Raw genomic sequence first — 20,434 nt, 5'->3', positions numbered from 1 at the left:
TTGAAGTCTTGTGATTTTGAGTATAGTGTTTATGATATTGGAAATTGATGGTGGTTATAATCATTTTTATAAAAAAAACCCTGATGAACAGAAAAAATGTAATGATGACAGAAAAAACTATGATCTAGTAAAACAACAGCAGAATTGGGTCTTGTGAGATCTTTAGTCATGCAGGTTAGGTAATTACCTACAGCAGTTTTCTTTGCGAAAGATGTTGATGAGCGAAGAGCTTTGATCAGATTGTGACAACCTCAAACCTTCTCTGAACAGCACGATCCCAACCGCTAATGGGTAATTAATTCATGTATTTCCCATGGTATCCTCTAATGATATTCTGATTTATAACTTCCAGGGATCACTATCAATGGTTCATTTCAGAATTAGCAGCTTTGGTGTTTGGCTTCTGTTTGTACTTGATAATCAAAAGAGATGAAGCGTTAACCGTTATTAAGTTTTAACTCACTTTTTTTAGATCTCTGGTTGATTGACCCGATGGAAATGGCAGCAGTGTAAAAGTTCAAAAAACATTGAAAGGAAGATATAAGCGAAGAACCATATCGATCGGGTTGAATTGAATAATAATTGTATAAGATCCAAAGATTAGTATCTAGTACTCTTGAGCTATTTGAACACAAGGCTATCGACTTATAAGGAGTCAAATAAATATCACTAGTTGATGCAGAGCTCATTGTACAACCTTGATTGGAATTGTTAAGGGCTCAGAAGTCTTTTAAAGTACATGTACAATATCGTTATAAGCATCATCTTTAACAAAACCAATCTCAACATCTAATTATCAAACTTCAAATCACCACTAGATCAGCAGAGCTATTAATCCAAGATACCCATCCTCTCTTGCACCACCACATCATTCCTGGTTTTCACCCTTATGGATCCGTATCGGTAATAGAATTAACCCATGAACCTCCACCACTATTCCAACCCAAAATCATAATTAACTCGGACCAGTTTGAACCAATACTAGTGGTGCAAACTCCTCCAAATTTTACAAAATGCTTAAATATCTCAGCCCTTCCAAGGCGCCCCCACCGCCCCGCTCCCTGATTCCCCCACTACCGCCAAAGAGGGACAGCCACGTGATCTGCAAATTAATTATGTAATACATTATGTCATCTACAGTAGTATAACAATGTGAATATACCACTTTATTCAAATATTTGTGTTATATACAACTTATTTTTGACCCAAACATTTCAAGATATCACCCCAGACTTTCTTTGGAGCTTGGCTAGCATCGACACCACTCCAGATACCAGTTTTCTTGTAGTATTCAACAATTGGTTCGGTTTGTTTATGATAAGTAACTAATCTTTTAGTTAAGGCATCAGCGTTATCATCAGATCTTTGGATTAAAGGTTCACCAGTTATATCATCTTTCATTTCAACTTTTGGAGGGTTGAATAATCTATGATATGAACGACCAGAAGATGGATGAACTAATCTACCTGTGATTCTTGCAATTAATAATTCATCATCAATTTTCAATTCAACAGCAGATTCTAAAGGTTTGTTTTTTTCTTTCAACATTGAATCTAATTTCTCAGCTTGTGGGATAGTTCTTGGGAACCCATCCAAGATGAAACCTTTTGAACACTCAGGATTTGAATCTAATTCAGATTTAATCATATTAACCATGATATCATCACTAACTAAACCACCTTGATCCATGATTTTTTTAGCTTCAATACCTAATTCGGTTTTCTTAGCAACTTGAGATCTTAACATATCACCAGTAGCTAAATGACAAGCACAAAATTTTTCTTTTAAATTTGGAGCTTGAGTACCTTTACCAGCACCTGGTGGACCGATTAAAACCATTCTAATTGAGTTTGGAACAACTGGAACTAAGCCAGCTTTTTGTTCCAATGAGACAATACGGTCTTGTAATTTGTGGACAAGGTCTTTTAATTCATCAATTGAGGACATGATGGTTGATTGATTGTTGATGTTGTGAATACAATAGTTACTTGTTTAGTTTTGACGTCGAGATTTTTTTTTCGTTCTTGAAATCCTTGATTTTTTGTTGGTTCAAATCTTGATCGGATCAAAGAGGGTGCAGGGCTTCAAACCGGGGAGTTTGATTGAATGAAGATGTTGATGATGGATTGTGATTGGTGATGGTATGATAGTAAAATGGTTAGTTATGTCCTTCCTTTTCACTCTGACTAAATTGGTTGTTGTATTCAAAAGCCATTTTCAACATCTTCAAAGTCATCGGGATTAAAATGCTTTTGACACAACAAAAAATGAGCAGTACAACGTGAAGATAAAGCCCAATGATCTCAATTATGGGCAAATATACTGTCTTAACTCGCCATTCCTCGATCTATAACTCTCAATACCAAAATAAAATACACCAATTCAACTATTTAGTGTATTTTAACATCTTCGCTTTATTTCGAAATTTACCCTCTCTTTCACTAAACCCAAATTTCATGTCAAAGTTCAGAAGTAAATAAAAAGTGATTTGTAAATGTTCTCACAAGTCAATCAATCTAACCAATAACTAAACTAAATATTCAATCTTTACGAAAATGGGATTTCTGGAAAGAAGACAATCTAAAAGAGTATGTGTGTTTTTAACTTACATCCCATTGTATGGGGTTAACTAAAAAGAGAGGCACTAACAAAAAAATAGAATAAGACTCCAGACTTGTCAAGGTATTCACAATATCAATCGCCTTCATCAAGAAATGGTTCATTATCTACAAATGCAGCAAGTAGTGCTCTCAGAACTTATTCTTTAACAAATAATCCAACTTCAAACCATGGTGGATTCGGTGGTTATGAAAGAAGTAATTCATTAAGTGGATATGATCGATCAAATTCATTTTCAAGTTTTAATTCATTTTCTCAAGGTCGTTCAAATTCAATAAATTCAAGATCAAATTCTTTAATGTCGAATAATCCTAGAATGAACTCGATGGGATCAAATTCATTAAGATCAAATCAAGGAACAAGAACAGGTGAACCTCAAATCATAATTCATACAACAAGGACAATGGATGAACATGGTCGTTTGAAATCAATAACTACGGAGACTATAAGGAAGTATGGAAGTTTTGAACTGGTCAAGACTGAAACAAAACCAATGAATAATAATCAACCTTCTCCAAGAAGATCACTAGGATTATCACCACCTCCTATGATTAAATATGCAAATAGTTTGACTAGTCAAGAGTTGGAGAGTATAGCTGAAGAGGAGGAGATTCATCCATACAAGAGATTGATTATTAGTGATAAGGCTAAAGAAGAGGTAGTTGATGAGAACGATGATGATGATGAAAGTGGTGATAGTATTTATAGTGATGCTCTGGAAGCTTTACCTAAATCAGAATCTCCCAAAAAGTTGAAACCTGCTTTGAAAATCAATAAAGCTGGTAATAATTATAGTGATGGTGAGAAAATCACAGAGAATATTGGATCAGGTGCTAGTAGTGTTAGGAAAAGGGTTAGTATTGAAGATATAAAGAGTCATGATAATCATAGTATCAATACCAATAATGGTGGATATAACGATTGGTTTAGAAAAGATGGGTACCAGTTTGGAGCTGAGCATCATAATAAGAAGAGTGTTAGTGCTGATGAGATGTATGAAAGGGCATATGAAGTTGCGATGAAGAAAGTTTATGGAGATAATAATAATAGAACAACTACCACACCTGTTTTCAAAAGCCATAGTCTAAGAACATCCTCATTACCAACAACAATACCCACCACTCATACTAATGAGCCACCATCCAAACCCAAAACAGGTTTATTCAAGAAGCTCAGCAAAGTGTTTAGGAAAAAACAATAGTTCTATGATGCTGATGAGGTAATCACCACCCTATTGCTTACGTAACTATTGTTACCGTGGTGTCAGACGGTGGAGTCCGACCGTTCGCGGATAAACGATTTTGGCGCCGAGGAGGAGACTCTTCCCCTCTGTTGTGGATTATTTAAAAAGGCTGTTGGAATCCGTTTGAAGAGGAATCTTTTTTTTGGATATTCTGTATAGAAGCCCATTATGCCACCTCAGAGACGCTACATTTGCTCGTTCTGTGCCAGACCCTTCTCGAGATCAGAGCACAAGGCCAGACACGAGAGATCCCACACCAAGGAGAAGCCTTTCCACTGCCATCAATGTGAATCTTCGTTTGTTAGAAGAGATTTGTTGCAACGTCATTTGAGAACGGTCCATGCTAAGGATAAGCTACATCTACAGAAACAGGTTTATCATAAGGAAGAGACTGCTGCTGCTGCTACTACTGTTGCTCAGGTGCCTCAAAGAGAAGTTGTTGCTGAGAATTTCAATTATAAAGATATATTCCATTACAATGATCAAACAAACGTCATATCTCTGTTGACACTTTCAAAGAGATTTGAATCCATACCTTCACCATCCTCAAAATCTTCATCAATCTTTTTAACGTGGGCAACAATATCAAATAATAAACTACCCATTGTTTCAAATGATCAATTGGGTTCAATGTCTAGTGATTCTAATTTATTGTATGCTTTGCTAGCATTTGGATCAATAGATTTGGAGAATAACCTAGATTGTATTCATTTCATTCAAAAATCCTGGGGTTTGATCTTAAAACAACAATTTGATCATGATCAAATCATTCAAGCATTAACAATCATTGCATATATTTACTTAGAACATTACCATTCATTGAAAAACACCCAAGCTGATTTGATCCCAATCGAAATCATAATGGATTATCTTGATCAAAATATTATGAAATGTTTATCTTCCTCGTCTAATTGCTTATTCAACTATTGGTTTGTTTTCAACATTTTATCCAAATTTTCATTTCAGTACAATAAATCACCAGCAAAATGTCACTCTATATTCCTAACCAAGAAAATTTCAAATCATTCAAATTGTTCATTATCTAGTTTTTTGCAAAACTTGTCAATATCTTCAAATTCATTCCCTAAAGCTGAAGCAAATGATTTGGACTCTTTATTATCTCAAGAAATTATCATTTATGCATTGGCTAATGAATTGCAATCAATCAGATTCAACACACCAAATGAATACCATTCAAGAGAAGTTTTGCATAACTCTATCATTATGGTTAATAAGGCTTTTAATTCTTCAAGTCAAACTTCACATTCATCATTGGTGGAAATTTCCAAAAAATCATTATTATTAAACTGTCCATTAAAATTTCAAGATTTATTAACGGATTATATAACACCACCAACATTATCAATCCATTGGTTTTTGCTTCAAATCACCTTGAGGGAATTTAATATGGAGTATAATCCAACTTGTCTTTCACATTTACATCAACTATCATCTCAACAAGCTACAATTACATTAACAAATTATCTAAACAATTTAAGAATTGGTAAGATTGTTAATAATTTAGGTATTACTGGATTTGTTGTATTATTTTTAGGGTTTTTGAAAATTCCAATCAATGATGAATTACAAAATTCAATTGATTTTAAAATTTTCATTGTGGAGAATTTTATGATTTTGATTAAAATTATTGAAGGGTTTGAAATTAATAATGGTTCAAGGGTTAATGAATGGGATAACCCAATAATACAATGTTTGAACTACATCATTTCAGAAATGGGTGTGACAAACTCTTCATCATCATCTTCTTTTGAACAACCAACTATGGAGATGGTTACAAATCTGAAGAAGAATTTAGAATTAAATTTTAAAAATTGGTTACATTTATTGAAATTCAATGAAATTTGGCAAATTGATGATATTTCAAATTCAATATTTGATCATCATTCAATAATATCACCTTTAGGAAGTCATGTTAATTCACCAAATTCAAACAATTATATAATTGATCATCATGATCAATATTCAAAATCATTTTCCCATCAAATGTATAGAGGTGGTTCAATGAGTTCTGTTGGTTCAAATAGTGGTTATAATAATGAAAATATTGGAATGGAGAAGATTAAATTGCCTCCTATTAATGTTTTGAAACAAAATGCTGCAAACGTGGGGAATAATAATGGAAGAATAGTTTCAAGTTTACCTGTTGATAGATTCAATTGGTGATGAACTAGAGGCTGTTGAAGTTGATTTGAAATTATGATGTCTTATTTATTTATTACATTGAAAATTTAATATTCTTTATTGAAATTATATTGTGTCTGTATTTTAGCGTGCGCCTTCTCTATCTTTCATATTGGCAGCTAGCTGCGATTTCTTAAGTTGAATTTTAAGACGAAAAATACTACACCAATAATCTATTCTACCATAGCTATATTATACTAAAATGAGACGCTTTATTGAATTAGCTAACTGAATACTTGGTACTTGATATAAAAAATCAAAAAAATTCGTCAATCAAAGGTTTCAGCTAGAGGTTTCAACTCATGCTTTATTACCTCCAAAGACGTAGTAATATAACAACCATGTAAATGAAGTGATAATGGTAGAGATCATTTCTCTTTGAAACATCTCTAATGGGTCAACCATAGCTGGATAGTTTGATGGTATTTCCCATAATCCAGTTTTCAAAGCTCGTAAACCAAAGCGGATCATGCTTTCGAACAAGAAAACCAGGCCATAGTACCTAGTAGATGGCACTATGGTAAGCACTATTGATACAATGGCAATGGTTGTCGGAATCAATGAATAACTATACCATCTTGGAATTTGAAAACAGTGATGGTCGTTCTGATTTAATTCATCTTCTTGAATAGCAGGTCTGACAAGGTTTTGGATGTATAGTTGGTTGACAAGGTTTGGGATGTATAGTTGTTGGTCGTCACCATTAGCTTCACCACCACCATTAACTTGACCACCAGTAGCTTCAACTTGACCACCAGTAGCTTCACCACCACCATTAACTTGACCACCAGTAGCTTGACCACCATTGGAGGATCTAACATCATTCATGATGTAGTGTTGGTGATTCATCATGCTTAACTAGTTACATATTATAAGCTTGACAAAATAGTACAAACTGGATCAATGAAGTTTAAATATAATTACCATGTACATCTTTGTGTCACAATTTTTTTTACAAAACAAGTGCCGCGAGCACTAGCAGATTGAAAATTACAAATATGAAAGGATGTTGATATTTATATTTAAATATACAAGTGAGTGAGTTTAGCCTTCGGCTTGCAAGATGTGGAGGAAAAGCTATAGACAGCTATATTACACAACTTTTTATATGACAACCTTGTTAACTATGTTGAATGGTGTTATATGAGATGATGAATTTCCGGATATTGTCGGTATTATCGGGGATAACATAATCAACATAGAAGAGTTCGTGCTTAAAGCATTTCTTCCTTGTAGTGCATAATATGTTATTGTATACAAAAAAAAAAGAATCCTAGATGTCGTTTATCTAAAATATACACAGGTATAAAAGAAAGCTGGTTTGTTTTGATAAACTTTTCCATCGATTGACTCGGAACTGACCATTTACCCTCATGACCTGTGATATTACCTGACGCGTCGTCGTCAAGATAGCTTCAGATTGAAAAGTAGATGCACGTAAGAATGTCAGAGAATATATGGTTTAGAATAAGGAAATATGGCAAAGGTGGCCATGTTCATGTTTGCTATATGGAAATAGGGAGCATTCTACCTATGTTGAATCCATGTTGAATCGTGTATAGTTTTGTATAATAGGTGAGAGAGAGAGAGAGACTGTGAGATTAAGAGACTAGATATAGACTCTGTGATACACTTTAAAGTCTGTTATCAGTACTGTTGAATGTTGAATATAGGTTTAATTGTTATACAATTTGATCTTCTGATTATTACACCCTAGTTATTTTATGGTTCTAACAAAGTAAAAGCCAAGCTGCTTTACTCCTGGTTAACGGTAATGATATCGACATATGTACTCAGCAGCTTGGAAACTTGAGTATCCATTTGAAAAGGATAAATTTCCAACATTTGCATTAAAATCTTATTTACATGACAGCCCTGAAACATTGAGATACGAGCTTTTGAGTTGTATGAATCCATTATAATACCCAGCACCATAGCCATCACTTTTTATTTTCTTGGTACGAAAAGATAGCAAAAATCCGCGAATGAAGCTGGCTGTTAGGATACACACATATAGAAGAGCTGAATAAAGGTAATGACCGCGAACATCAAAAGTATATAAACCAAAGGAAAGAATAGGAAATGTATAATCTAGAAATAAACATCATCGAAGCTGACAAGGAATAAAGTGAACAGGTTACTAATTACCTGATACTGGCCGCGATGTAATAATTAATTTTGTAAAAAAATTAAAGAAAAATAAATAAAAAAATTATAAAAAAACAAATACTAGAATGAAGTTGATCATCACAATGAGATGCTTTTAATAGGTCAATCGTTTTTCATGATCATACAGCTGGGACCTTCAAATTGAATTTATGGAGACAGTTGAATGTTTATAAATGAACCAAAGCTGTTGTGATTTAAAGTTCTGAAATGTTAACAAACTCGATGTCCAAAATGGAGCCACCACTCTCATTACTACTTAATCGAAGTATCAAGTTACTTTTCAAATTTATACCCTTAGGGTAGCAGAATTTCACAGATGCTGGATGTTGGAATTTAAAATGCTAAAGAAATGATGTTCTATGATGTTGGGCCATTGCTTCAGAGTTTCACACGCTGAGGTTTGGGAAATGTCAATAAATGACGAAAGTTTTTAAAGGATATTCCACATTCATGCTTCAACAAAATGCTTTAATAGATGAAGCTTCTGCAGCTGTTGTGCAGGGTGTCGGTGTACTGGTGAATTGAGAATACTGAATAAATGTCGACTATGGTGTTGGGTATTATAGGAAGTACTGGTGAATTGATAATGCTTCAATAGATAAGTTCCAGCTTTCAAGAATGGATAAAGTGTTGTGGTGGTGTCGGGTGTGGGCTGTACTAGTGGATTGAGAATGCTGATAAAGAAGTGATGACTATGGTTCTGGGTACTAGAATGGATTCATACAACTCAAAAGCTCATTTCTTAATGTTCCAGGGCTGACACGTAAATATGATATTAATTTTAATGCAAATTTTGTTAGAAGTTTAGGGTTTCTAGATGGAGATGCTCAAGCTTTCAAGCTACTGCGTACAGATGTCGAATATCATTAATGTCAACCAGGAATTATGAAGCAAGTTTTTAGGTTGTAATATAAAAAGTTCAAGTATATATTTGTATATATAGCTGTCTGCTTTTCCTTTGGAATCTCGCCTAGGTCTACACAGACCGAATTAGGCATAACTCACTCGCTTGTATTTATTATATTATAAAAAAATTATGTTTGAATTGGCTGAATTAGCTAATTGATCAGCATGCAGCTAGCTGTAGTACTAATAATTGGTTATATATAATTAAAAGTTTCAAAACAAATTGTCAATCACAAGATATGATTTATCACCTCCCAAAATGAAGTAATATAACAACCATGAAAAACTCACTATGATGATGGAGAGCATTTCATACTGTATCATATCAATTAGGTCATTCGCTGTATAACTCTTAGGAATTCTATAAAGATTCGAGACGCTCGTGGATGATCTAATCTTTTCAAGTCGAGCTCTCATACTCACACCTTCTCCAGACCTTCCAGCAGTGTATTCCACTTCATAAAGGCGTATCCCCAAGAATCTTAACAAGTACTTAATGGTACTTTCAAAAAGAAATACCAGTCCATAACTTCTGGAGTAAGGTATGATGGTCAAAGTCACTGACGTGAACAGAAACGTCAAAGGAATAACGTTATAAAAAACCTGGGCTTTAGAGATTGAAAACAATATCTTTCTGTTCTCGGGTTCACTATCTTTAATATTTGATTCTTCATCACCAATTCTCACAAAGTTTTCACCTTTCATATTATCAATCATAACGTCTTTAACTAATGCCTCAAGGAACTAGAACCACTTTGACAAAATTGTATGATCTGTATCTTCTATATCTATCAAATATAATTACTTGGAGGATATAATATGGGTAATAATTATTAATTAATTGAGTAGTCTCAAAATATTTTGCCAGTCGAGCTGCAGAATTTATAATATAGCTGCTATAATTATAATTAATTAGGCCGGCAATTTATAATATTAATCGTAATGATCATATGATCATGAAAAGTGAGACGACGTTCTCTTATATACTAACTAATTTACTCATATCCATTCAATTGATATTTCCCAATATTTCCAAAAGCTCTCAGCAATATTATAACCTTAATTTATGCTTTGACTGGTAGGAGGACATCTTTGTTAATTGTATAGCTGGCTTGTCTGGCTTGTTTGAATAGCTTTTGGTTCTAGGCTCACAGATGAAACGACTAGTTAGGATGATAACTTCAGCTCCAGGTAGTATATAAGAATGCAGCCTAATTCCATTTCTGAGAACCGAGGTCGTCTGTTGTGAATTAAACTTCTCGGGACACTTAATACATTAAACCTCTCCGCGAACTTGTTTTATGTGTCAGAGCTCTTCGCGAAAGAATGAACATATCAAATTTTGTTTTATGGCACAAATTATTGGGATTCATCTCCTTAAATAGTGTCTGGAAGGTTGAGATTCGGTTAGGTCTTGAAATGAAACTAGTGTAATAATCATTATGTCCATATTGATGAAATTACACCCAAATTACAACAACTTGGAGATCGAATGGGACCAAAAGCTAGTGTATCGTACCATCGAGTACACTTATAAAAAAGTGAAAAAATATAGCTTATTAACGCGTTTTCCACTAGGGGCTTTTGCGATTGGATAGTCTAGCTATATATAAGTTGTGCTTAAATCCCAATTTCTAAGAACTAATCAATCAAAGTGCACCTACTCATTAAAGAGCTTTACTTGCGTTAGAAATGAAAATCTGTCTGTACTCAATCTTACCTCTTTTATTTGTTTTATTCCTTAATATCAAGCTGGGGCTAGCTGTTGAATTGATACCTATCTTGGTTAAATTTGATGAAGAGACAACATTAAATGTCATTGCACAAGTGTGGGAATACGATTCAGGAAATCATCATGGTGTGAAAATTAATTCTACAGAGTTGGGAGATTTGAGCAGGGAAAGAGGATTGAATCCTGGATGGGTTCATAGAAGGCTTGCTAGGGGGTTATCATCTGGAGAGATAACTAGAGAGACATATAGTGAAGATGGTTTTAATGTTGTGATTGGACCACCAAGTGAAAGAGACAATGCTATACCAATAAGAGGATATCTTCGTATAAATGGTGATGAAACTGAATATGAATCATTTACCACAACTACAGGCTAAAAATGAATAAATAAATCAAATAAATAAATCAAAATCTTTTAATCTATTTAAATCTCTTGAATGTCCAAATCGGGCAATTGAAATTAAATTTCCCCTTTCGGCACAAATTGAACGCGTCAGTTTTTTTTTTTTTTTTGTTTCAACACGAAAATTTTTGGTTGTTTTAAAAAAAGGATTTTAAAAGTTGAAGAATGTTGATGTTTTTAAGCCCTAAACAAACAAAGACAAAGGGACAAAGTATGAACATCAGACAAGAGGATATTGCTGCTGAAAACATTCTCAAAAGAGCAGAGTTGAATAGAATTACAAGACAGTTGAAATCTCGTTTATCAAAGACAAACTTGAAATCAAAACTAAAAGAGAAGAAGTCGTTATCAAACATAAGCAACCATCATCATAATACTCTTCATTCTTCACCTGCAATCACTAAATCCAATTTAACAACACCTAAAAGGGTCCACAAGAAGAAATCCATTGAATCTATTGATGCTAACAAGACTGAAGATGAAGCATCCCCTATTAGAAACAATAATAACAATTTACCACCTTCATCCCCATTATATGAAGAATTCCAAATCCCAATAATCCCAAAGACCCCACCACAACAGAAAATCACATTAAACACAGATATTTATAACTCTTCATCAACTAATAAAACTCAAATCAACTATTCATCGCCAGTTGCTAAACAACAAGGTTTATCATCATCAGCTACCCAACCACCACCACAACAACATTTATCCACACCTAAACGTCCAAGAGACGAAGGTGCAGACTTGTTAATGTTTTTAGCAACATCTCCATCACCTGTTCAATACAAGAATTATCCATCAACTCCATCAAGATCGATAACCCAATCAACATCCCAAACAAACATCCCATCCTCCTCCTCACAACAACAACTATTACAACCAAAGAGTAATAATAACGGATCACATAAATTCGCCACACCAGCCACACCTAAAAGAAGTATTAATTTGATGAAGACTCCTGGTTTTAATATGAATGATTATGTTAATCTTTTTTCACCATCTCCTAGAATCTCAAGAACACCTGGGACAATCACCACCACCAACGCAATGGTTAATAATTCTAGTGGATTGAACCAGATCAATGGATTGGAACACCATCATCAACAAATTGAAGAAAGAAATGATATTAAAGATGATGTTTCTGGTAAATTAATTAAATTCTGATTAGGTAATGTTATGGGTGTGCGTGTCCCAATTCCTTTTTTCAAAGGGATTTTCAAGAGGTTAAAATTTTTTTAAAGTGAGATTTGAAATTATAAAAATCTTTATTTTAAAGGGAAAAAAAAGATGGGATTACCAAGGGCTACATTGGAGCAAAAGATTAAAGTATTGGATTGGTATTACCTGAATGGTACGAAATCTCAACAGTATACAGTTAATTATTTCATTGGTCAGAATGAATTCAGTATAACGAAATCAAGTTTTAATAGATGGTTAAAAGATGAAGATGAATTAAGGTCAATGTTTCAAAAAATTAATGTTAATAATAGGGGTGTCTACAAGACACGACCAAATTTGAAGAACTATTTAATTGATAAATGTCTGGAGAAGTGGGTTTATCAAAAATTATTGATGAATGAAAGTGTTAGTGAACGGGTATTGATTTATCAATGGAGGTTGTTTAATGAATTGTTTGGTAATGTTGATAATAATGTTGGGAAATCAAATGGTTGGGTTTATCATTTTAAACAAAAAATCATGACAACTAAAAATTTAATAATTGATTATTTAAAAATGATTGAATCAATGCCTAAAAATTTCCATGATGAAAAGACAAGATTACAAAATTTGTTTGAAAATGTGCCAATTAGTGATATTTATCAATTTGATGAAATTGTATTGAATCCAAGAATAACACCGTTGGAGAATGAATCGTCATCAATGAGATTCATAGTTGGGGTTTGTTGTAATGGTGATGGTTCTGATTGGTTTGAACCGTTGATTATAAATAATCATGATTTGAAAAGAGATGGATATTATCAATCAAATATTAATATGATAACGAATGAAATTTTTTTACAATATTTAACCAAATTGGAGAATTCAATTGAAAAAAAGATTTATCTTTTAATTGATTGTCATTATGAACATTTTATAAATTTGGAAAATTTCAAAAAAATTCATATAGTTTGGTTTAATCCAAATTTCCAAACACGGTATTCAATATTGAGTCCGAGTGCTAAGTTAGTTTCAGATTTTGAAGAATTACAATTTTTAAACCTTGGTGTTGTTCGTCAGTTTAAATTGATTTTTAAAAATATGTGTTTTAAACAATATCTTTATGGATTAATCACATTGAATAAATTGATAAATCTAACACCTGTTCAAGTTTATGAAATAATACAAAGTTCATTCCAAGATTTGAAAATGAATCATAAGGGGTTAGTGCTTCAATGTTTTGAAAATTCAGGTATTTTACCAATCAATCAAGATAGTAAAAAAAAACAAGTTTTCGATAAAATTTTAGAATCAAGTTTCATTAAACTATTAACAGAATTCTCCAAATATGGGATCAATATCTTTACCCATAATTATTCAATTGATCATATATTATTCCCACCAGATGAATTTGTTGTGAATAAATCATATAGTGAAAGTGAGATTGTTGCATTAGTCAAATTAGAGGATAAAAAGTTGGAATCACAATCAGTACATCCATCATTAATACAAAGAGTTGATTCAATGGAGTTATCAAATATGGATAAATTGATTAATGTTGAATTGAGACAGTTCTTCGCCAAGTATGGGGATGCCTTACAGAAGAGTAGTGAAGAGTTTAACAAGTTTCTAAATGTATTTATAAATGAATCTATGGATATAAAGATGAATCAAGATGAGTTGATTTTTCAAGATGAGAATATCCTACCAGATCTGCTTAATAATTGATATGTTATGTTAAATTTGTTCTCTGTAGAGCGTGTCTTGACTCAGCCAATTGGGAATCTTCGCTTCGATGTGGATTGATGCAAGTGAAGAGGATGAAGTGAAACGTACCTTTTCGATGGACGTGTAAGACTTAAGTTTTAGGGCTGTAGAATAATTAGAAGTAGATACATATTATATTACTATTCTCGGTTCAATGAATATTACTATTACTATACTCTATTATATCTATATCTTATTCTATCAATTCTATTCTCTACTCTCTACGCGTATTACCCAAGCCGCGAACGCGTTCTGTGTGTTTACAAAGTGTGGCCCTTTTCAAAACTTTGTTCTGGCCCAAAAAAATTCACTTTTGAAATTCAAAATCAAAACAACCGAAAAAAAGTCAACAACAGGAAAAAACATTTCAACGAAGAAGAAAGAAAGAATCAATTGAAGAGGGAAAGTTAAGAAAGAAGAAAGAGAAGAGAAAGATAGTAAAGAGAAGAGAAAGAAATAAGGAATCCAATTGTCACTCGCTTAGTCCATTCATTCCATTCCATCCCACTCGCTATTAATAGATCCATCCAAATCATGAAGATAACGCGTATATCGTCTCTGCTGAGCACAATATCCACAATCTCAGCTGCCTCTTACAACTCAAAAGGATGCTACTCCCAAAGTGACTTATCCAGCTTCTTGAAATCCAAGGGAGACTATACATGGCAAACTAATAGTTATTGCCAACAACAATGTTCAGGCTATGCCATTGCAGCCACCGGTAATGGTGATGAATGTTATTGTGGGAACAAATTACCTTCAAACATCAAGAGTGCTGGTTCTGGCCAATGCTCAACCAATTGTAATGGGTATCCTAGTGAGAAATGTGGTGGGAATGGCTATTTATCTGTTTATACAAATGGTGAAGAAGATACTGATGATGATGAGGGATCAAGTTCTCAAGGAGGTTCAAGTTCAACAAGCTCAAGTTCAACAAGTACTTCATCAACCTCGACTAGTTCAAGTTCAACATCAACTAGCTCAAGCTCTACATCAACTAGTTCAACTTCCACTAGTTCCTCATCAAGTTCAACATCTTCCAGTTCAACTTCTAAATCATCAAGCTCCACTTCATCTAGTTCAGCCACTTCATCATCCAAACTAACAACCCAAGTGTCGGTCATCACTTCTATAATATCCGCATCAAACACAGTCATCACTTCAACACAAACTTCATCTTCATCTCCATCAGCTGCTCAACCAACTTCTTCATCATCATCTTCTTCAGCAGTGGATCCAAACCAAAACAATCAGGATGTCAATTCCAAATCTAACAACCAAGGATTAAGCAAAGGTGCCATTGCAGGTATCGCCGTCGGTGTCACAGTTGCAGTATTGGCATTGATTGGATTATTAGTCTTTATCTTTATAAGAACTCGTCGTTCCCAGGATGATGACGATGATGAACAACGTGAAAAACCATCAACCCCAATACATAACGATATGAGTTTTTACCAAAGAAACCAACAACATTCATTAGATGGGTTTGATCAACCAACTCCAATCATCAACACTACTGATTTTGGTAGAAAAAGATTGAGTAATGGAAGTTTACCTGATGAAAGACATCAAAAAACATTGAGGGTGACTAATCCGGATGAAACAACGTTGAATGATACGACATTGCATCATGATGGACATTATTCGGATAGTGATGATAGTGATTTTGATAAGTTTAGGTCATGAATAATCAAATAAAACAAATAAAACAAATAAAACAAATCAAACAAATAGTCATATTTTTTCAGAGTTCAATTTTTATTTTTCAGGGAGGTTTTATTGAGGCAAAGAATCCATTAAGGATATATTATACATCATATTGTCAATTGTTATATATTTTTCAACTATTGAGTCATTTTTTTTTTCAACTTCTTTTTATCTTTATATAATATCTTTTACGCGTGTTTAAATGGATGAATTTATTTATGAATTTGTATTACTTCTATAACCGAATAACTCGCCATTTAATTAACGAATTCAAAGATATTTCAAATGTTTATTTGGGCATTAATTTCATACTTTTTTGTTCTTTGATTTAATTTTGGCTTAAATTTTTCAGAGACACGAAAAAAAAAAAGTAAACAAAAAAACATTCAATTAAAAACATTAACATTAACATCAATAACAATATCAAATATTGGTTACTCCCTCAAAATGTCCAAATCAAATGCCCTTAGAAACTCATTCATCCCCAAAAGAAGTCCCATAGTCATCTCAAGAATCCTGCAAAGACTCACAACGGATTCATTAATAAACATTTGCTTATTATGGTGTTCAATGCCATTAACACAACCAAGACCATCTTTGGAAATATTAGAAGAATTGGAAACTGATTTAGACCAATATATCCAGGATTTCAAGGTTTTGTTACAATCATATAAAGATAAAACCAAAAATACCAACAAAAGAAGAATAATTGATAAATTATTAGTTGATATTTATCCAAATGGGTTGAATTTACTACAATATGCACAGATTGATTCACAATTAATAGTGGAGAAATCCCAAGGATTCTTATGGCAAGTTTCCCAACTGGTTAATAGTCAAGATGAACCACACGTTTTAAACCTACATGATCCTCAATTGTTTTTGGAAAGACTAGTTCTTGGATTATCAAATTATTTCATGAATCATATTTATATATCACATCATCCTCATTACCCTTTAACAATCATCAGAATCCAATTATTTGACCTATTACACACCTCCACCACTTCAAACTCCATAAACAACTCACTCGTGTCAAGGAAACCGTTCCTGATCTCACTACCTCACAACTCATCAAACATTATACATTCACCCATAACAAATGATCAAACATCTTCAATAATACTACAATCAATATCATTCGCTCTGTCTTCCCCAACAAAACAACTAAGAATCATATCTAACCCTTCCTCAACACTATTGAAAAGCTTGGAAAGTCTACACATCATCCATGGTAATTCAAGATTCTCATCATCTTTAGGCATATGGACGCCCTACGCAGATGGGGCCATTGATATTTCCCCCTTTGATGATCCTGAGACTCATCAAACTTTACAAAAAGAGGAGACTCCGATGGATCTGGATGAGAAGAGGTGTAAGGTTGCACAGTTGAGGTTTAAAGGATCCCTTGATGGGTTGCAAAGTGATGTGTTGTATGAAGATAATAAACCATTCAAGAAGAGGAAAGTTAATGAAGAGTTGAGAAATATCGATAAGAATGAATACAGTTCAATCACACCTATACAGACTGCCCAATTTGAATTGATTAGTGATTTCAATAATGAGAGACCTAGGTTGAAATTGAGATTTAATGGGAATGACGTATTTGCAGGATTACATGAACTATGTGCAGATGGGTTAATAAATCCAGAGACCATTCCAGGTTTCCTAACGGGGGAAGAAGGTTTACAAAATGGGGTTGTTGAGGATGGTGTGTTTATTCCCAAACAAGCAGGGGCACAATATATAAATGGTGGGTTGATTTAAAAAAACCTTGTTGTGGAAGTGGTGGTGGCAGAGGAGGTTTGTTGTAATGAGTTTTGATACTCGTTGCATAATTCTTTTAATCTTGGTGTGGAAATCATTGGTTCTATCTTGTCTAGTGTGGATAAATCCTTTTTATGATATGCTTCTTCAATAACAGTTTTGAAATCTTTTAATTTTATTAGATATTCAATCTTGTCAGAATATGATAGGTTTGCTTTTGATAAAAATTTTGAAGCCATTGAGTTTTCATTTTGGGAGATTAGTTTTTGGATGAATGGTTCATATCCAATTATTGGTTTTTTCAATGACATGCCCCATTCAAATAGTTCATCAAATTTTTTCTCCTTGATTAAGAAATTTAATTTAATATATTGAAATTTTTTATCATTGATTTTGAAATCTTTTAAAAATTGATTAATTTTATTATTTTGATTCAACAAGATTAATTTTTCTAATGTTTCCACTATTGATAAGTTATTGAATTCAATATTAAAATCATTTGTATAAATTTCTTGTAATTTCACCAATTTCAATTGTTTTTCAATTTGTTTTGAATCATTTGAATTCTTTCTCATTAAATTATATGTATCAAATGAGTTTTGTAACACTGTTAATTTCTTGGAATAATCTTCCTGATCACCATGGATGATATATTGATCAATTTCAAAATTGGCAATATCTATTAATCTATCAGCTTGATTAATATAGTCATGAATTAATTTAATATCATCATGATGGAAATATTCAAAACAATTTGATGCAATCTTGGAATTATTTAAAATTTTGAAAAAATTTGGTAATGATAATGTTTCTTTTAATTTTAATATTGTTTCCAATATTAAATCAACATCTTGAGATTCCACTGATTTCTTCAATGCTAATTCATGTTCCTCCATTGTTAATAATAATGGGATTTGCTTTGTAAATAATGATTCAAAATTGATTAAAATTTTCGCTAAATTTAATCGACCTTCTTGAAATGCAATTGTGGAAATTTTTTCAAATGAAATGTATGAATTATTATTAATATTTTGGAATTTTGTTATTATTAATTGTGATAATTCTTCATCATTTAAATTTGGATTATATTTAATCTTGCAACATGCCCAATCTATAAATATTAAATCAATTGGTAATTTTAAAAATTTGGAAATTTGGAAACTTTGATAAAATTCTTGTCTTTTAACTAATAACTTGATCAATTTTTCAATACCAATTTGTTGGAATTGTGTAAATGTTAGGAAAATCCCAATCTCATTAGACCTTATATTATTAATGATTCTTAATTGATCACAAGCTTCCACAAATTTAATTGAATTTTTAAAAGATGAATTCAATTCTAATGAAGATTTCCCAAACGATGCAGCTTTTAATAATTTTTTTTGCCAATATGGATCAAATTCTTCAAAAGCTGCACGGATACAAGTTTGAACAGCTTGATTTAAAAAAATATCTGATCCAATGATTTTTAAATTTTCATTTGCCTTGGGGGAATGTTTATTTAATTTATCAATTGAATCAATAAGGATCGATGATTTTGAAGTTGAACCAATCTTGAAACAATCCACCGTGTCATTATTAACTTTTGATAAGAATTCTAATGAAACATTTGTCAAGATTGTTAATCCATCAATTTCTGAGGAAATTTTAAAATCATCATTTATGAAAAAATTCAAAGACCCACCAGGGGCTATTAATTTAACATAATCATCATATGCCACTGCCACTGCATCTGAGCCACACCATTTTATTTGTCTTGGTGGTGGTGCTGAATCTAATTTGAAATCAAAAAGTGCCTTATTGAAATTTGCAGTGACAATATAAATTTTTTTAGAACCTTCTTGATATAATGCAATAAATTCATGATTTTCTGAAACATGAACACCTTGGAATGGACCATCTATAGATTTTTGAATGATTTTCCCATATTTGGGGATTGCATAGATTGCTTTATTAATACTTATCAAGATTTGAAATGATGATGAAGAAGGTAAAACATCCCAATTCCAAAAATGTATTGATTCTTCAGGTAATTCAATTTTTAAATCTTTGAAAAGTTTAGAATTGACTGAGATTGTATTATCAAGATCAATGTAAACAATTTTGAAATCATTAAGGAGTATTATTAAAACGTTACCATGGACTAGGAAACTCTTGATTCCAACTAATTGTGAATCATAACCAATTTCATATTCATTGAAATTCCCTTCAAAGTCATAATACACTCTAATTAACCCATTCTGTAACAATACACATAGCTTCTCATCAATTGTCCATTTCATATCAATGATCCGGCCATTAACATGATTATTCCAATTGATTGAAGTGATGAAATTCCCACTTCCTGAATAGATTTCAATATCCTGGGTGTTTTGATCTTTTAGTTCATTGACATCATTCTGGAATTTATAGGATGCTATTGCTTTTGTGTACTTGGAAATGGCAATGATGTAGTTGTTGATGTTTTTGATGTTCCAAGTTATGGAGTAGAGTTCTCTGTTTCTGTAATAGACGTCTCTGAGACGTTCCCAGCCTTTAGAAGTTAGTGACTAGATTATAACCAGTTGAAACTATCCATACTCACCTAAACTAGGATTCGACATTTGAATTCCTTCTGTTTTCCCTCTTTAAAATGATAAATTTTGTTTATTTGAATTTGAATTTGACCTTTTCCAAAAAAACAAAACGAGTTCGCGAAACATTTTGGCGAATTTGATCTTTTTTCAAAAAAAACACGTTAAAGCTCAGAAAAACC

The 20,434-nt window shown here is 32.6% G+C and overlaps 10 protein-coding genes across 10 annotated transcripts; 7 read left to right on the top strand and 3 right to left on the bottom strand.

Moving 5' to 3' along the window:
- Positions 1 to 1,047: 1,047 nt before the first annotated feature.
- Positions 1,048 to 1,962, bottom strand: ADK1 (adenylate kinase ADK1). Its single transcript, XM_019186535.1, has one exon. It carries the CDS (start codon positions 1,945 to 1,947, stop codon positions 1,195 to 1,197), a length of 753 nt encoding a protein of 250 aa, XP_019036676.1. The 5' UTR covers positions 1,948 to 1,962; the 3' UTR covers positions 1,048 to 1,194.
- Positions 1,963 to 2,555: 593 nt separating this feature from the next.
- MSC3 (Msc3p) lies at positions 2,556 to 3,820 on the top strand (the record flags this gene model as incomplete). The annotated part of the gene is made up of 2 exons (XM_019185127.1): positions 2,556 to 2,588; positions 2,660 to 3,820. 2 exons carry the CDS (start codon positions 2,556 to 2,558, stop codon positions 3,818 to 3,820), a joined length of 1,194 nt encoding a protein of 397 aa, XP_019036675.1.
- Positions 3,821 to 4,030: 210 nt separating this feature from the next.
- WICANDRAFT_80805 (uncharacterized protein) lies at positions 4,031 to 6,046 on the top strand (the record flags this gene model as incomplete). Its single annotated transcript, XM_019185126.1, has 1 exon — positions 4,031 to 6,046. One exon carries the CDS (start codon positions 4,031 to 4,033, stop codon positions 6,044 to 6,046), a length of 2,016 nt encoding a protein of 671 aa, XP_019036674.1.
- A 318-nt stretch (positions 6,047 to 6,364) lies between these two features.
- Positions 6,365 to 6,892, bottom strand: WICANDRAFT_80804 (uncharacterized protein; the record flags this gene model as incomplete). Its single annotated transcript, XM_019185125.1, has 1 exon — positions 6,365 to 6,892. The coding sequence occupies one exon, from the start codon at positions 6,890 to 6,892 to the stop codon at positions 6,365 to 6,367; it is 528 nt and encodes a 175-aa protein (XP_019036673.1).
- Positions 6,893 to 10,831: 3,939 nt separating this feature from the next.
- WICANDRAFT_64814 (uncharacterized protein) lies at positions 10,832 to 11,248 on the top strand (the record flags this gene model as incomplete). The annotated part of the gene is made up of 1 exon (XM_019183813.1): positions 10,832 to 11,248. One exon carries the CDS (start codon positions 10,832 to 10,834, stop codon positions 11,246 to 11,248), a length of 417 nt encoding a protein of 138 aa, XP_019036672.1.
- A 239-nt stretch (positions 11,249 to 11,487) lies between these two features.
- STB1 (Stb1p) lies at positions 11,488 to 12,444 on the top strand (the record flags this gene model as incomplete). The annotated part of the gene is made up of 1 exon (XM_019183812.1): positions 11,488 to 12,444. One exon carries the CDS (start codon positions 11,488 to 11,490, stop codon positions 12,442 to 12,444), a length of 957 nt encoding a protein of 318 aa, XP_019036671.1.
- A 123-nt stretch (positions 12,445 to 12,567) lies between these two features.
- On the top strand, positions 12,568 to 14,166 carry WICANDRAFT_64812 (transposase; the record flags this gene model as incomplete). Its single annotated transcript, XM_019183811.1, has 1 exon — positions 12,568 to 14,166. The coding sequence occupies one exon, from the start codon at positions 12,568 to 12,570 to the stop codon at positions 14,164 to 14,166; it is 1,599 nt and encodes a 532-aa protein (XP_019036670.1).
- A 527-nt stretch (positions 14,167 to 14,693) lies between these two features.
- On the top strand, positions 14,694 to 16,067 carry WICANDRAFT_96762 (uncharacterized protein). The gene is given in 2 exon segments (XM_019186534.1): positions 14,694 to 15,917; positions 15,931 to 16,067. 1 exon segment carries the CDS (start codon positions 14,740 to 14,742, stop codon positions 15,889 to 15,891), a length of 1,152 nt encoding a protein of 383 aa, XP_019036669.1. The 5' UTR covers positions 14,694 to 14,739; the 3' UTR covers positions 15,892 to 15,917; positions 15,931 to 16,067.
- Positions 16,068 to 16,359: 292 nt separating this feature from the next.
- On the top strand, positions 16,360 to 17,679 carry CHL4 (Chl4p; the record flags this gene model as incomplete). The annotated part of the gene is made up of 1 exon (XM_019183810.1): positions 16,360 to 17,679. The coding sequence occupies one exon, from the start codon at positions 16,360 to 16,362 to the stop codon at positions 17,677 to 17,679; it is 1,320 nt and encodes a 439-aa protein (XP_019036668.1).
- Positions 17,626 to 20,427, bottom strand: VPS16 (tethering complex subunit VPS16). Its single transcript, XM_019180489.1, has 2 exons — positions 20,264 to 20,427; positions 17,626 to 20,212 (listed from the first exon to the last, which is right to left on the bottom strand). Exons 1-2 carry the CDS (start codon positions 20,280 to 20,282, stop codon positions 17,676 to 17,678), a joined length of 2,556 nt encoding a protein of 851 aa, XP_019036667.1. The 5' UTR covers positions 20,283 to 20,427; the 3' UTR covers positions 17,626 to 17,675.
- Positions 20,428 to 20,434: the final 7 nt, after the last annotated feature.

The sequence above is a fragment of the Wickerhamomyces anomalus genome (genome assembly GCF_001661255.1).
Source record: "Wickerhamomyces anomalus NRRL Y-366-8 unplaced genomic scaffold WICANscaffold_6, whole genome shotgun sequence".
Classification (NCBI taxonomy): domain Eukaryota; kingdom Fungi; phylum Ascomycota; class Saccharomycetes; order Phaffomycetales; family Wickerhamomycetaceae; genus Hansenula; species Hansenula anomala.
The sequence above is the reverse complement of the archived record's forward strand: the minus strand, read 5'-3'. Positions and strand labels throughout refer to the sequence as shown.

Coding starts and splice junctions, on each gene's coding strand:
- WICANDRAFT_96762 (XM_019186534.1), top strand. CDS start 14,740: ATGAAGATAACGCGTATATCGTCTCTGCTGAGCACAATATCCACAATC.
- ADK1 (XM_019186535.1), bottom strand. CDS start 1,947: ATGTCCTCAATTGATGAATTAAAAGACCTTGTCCACAAATTACAAGAC.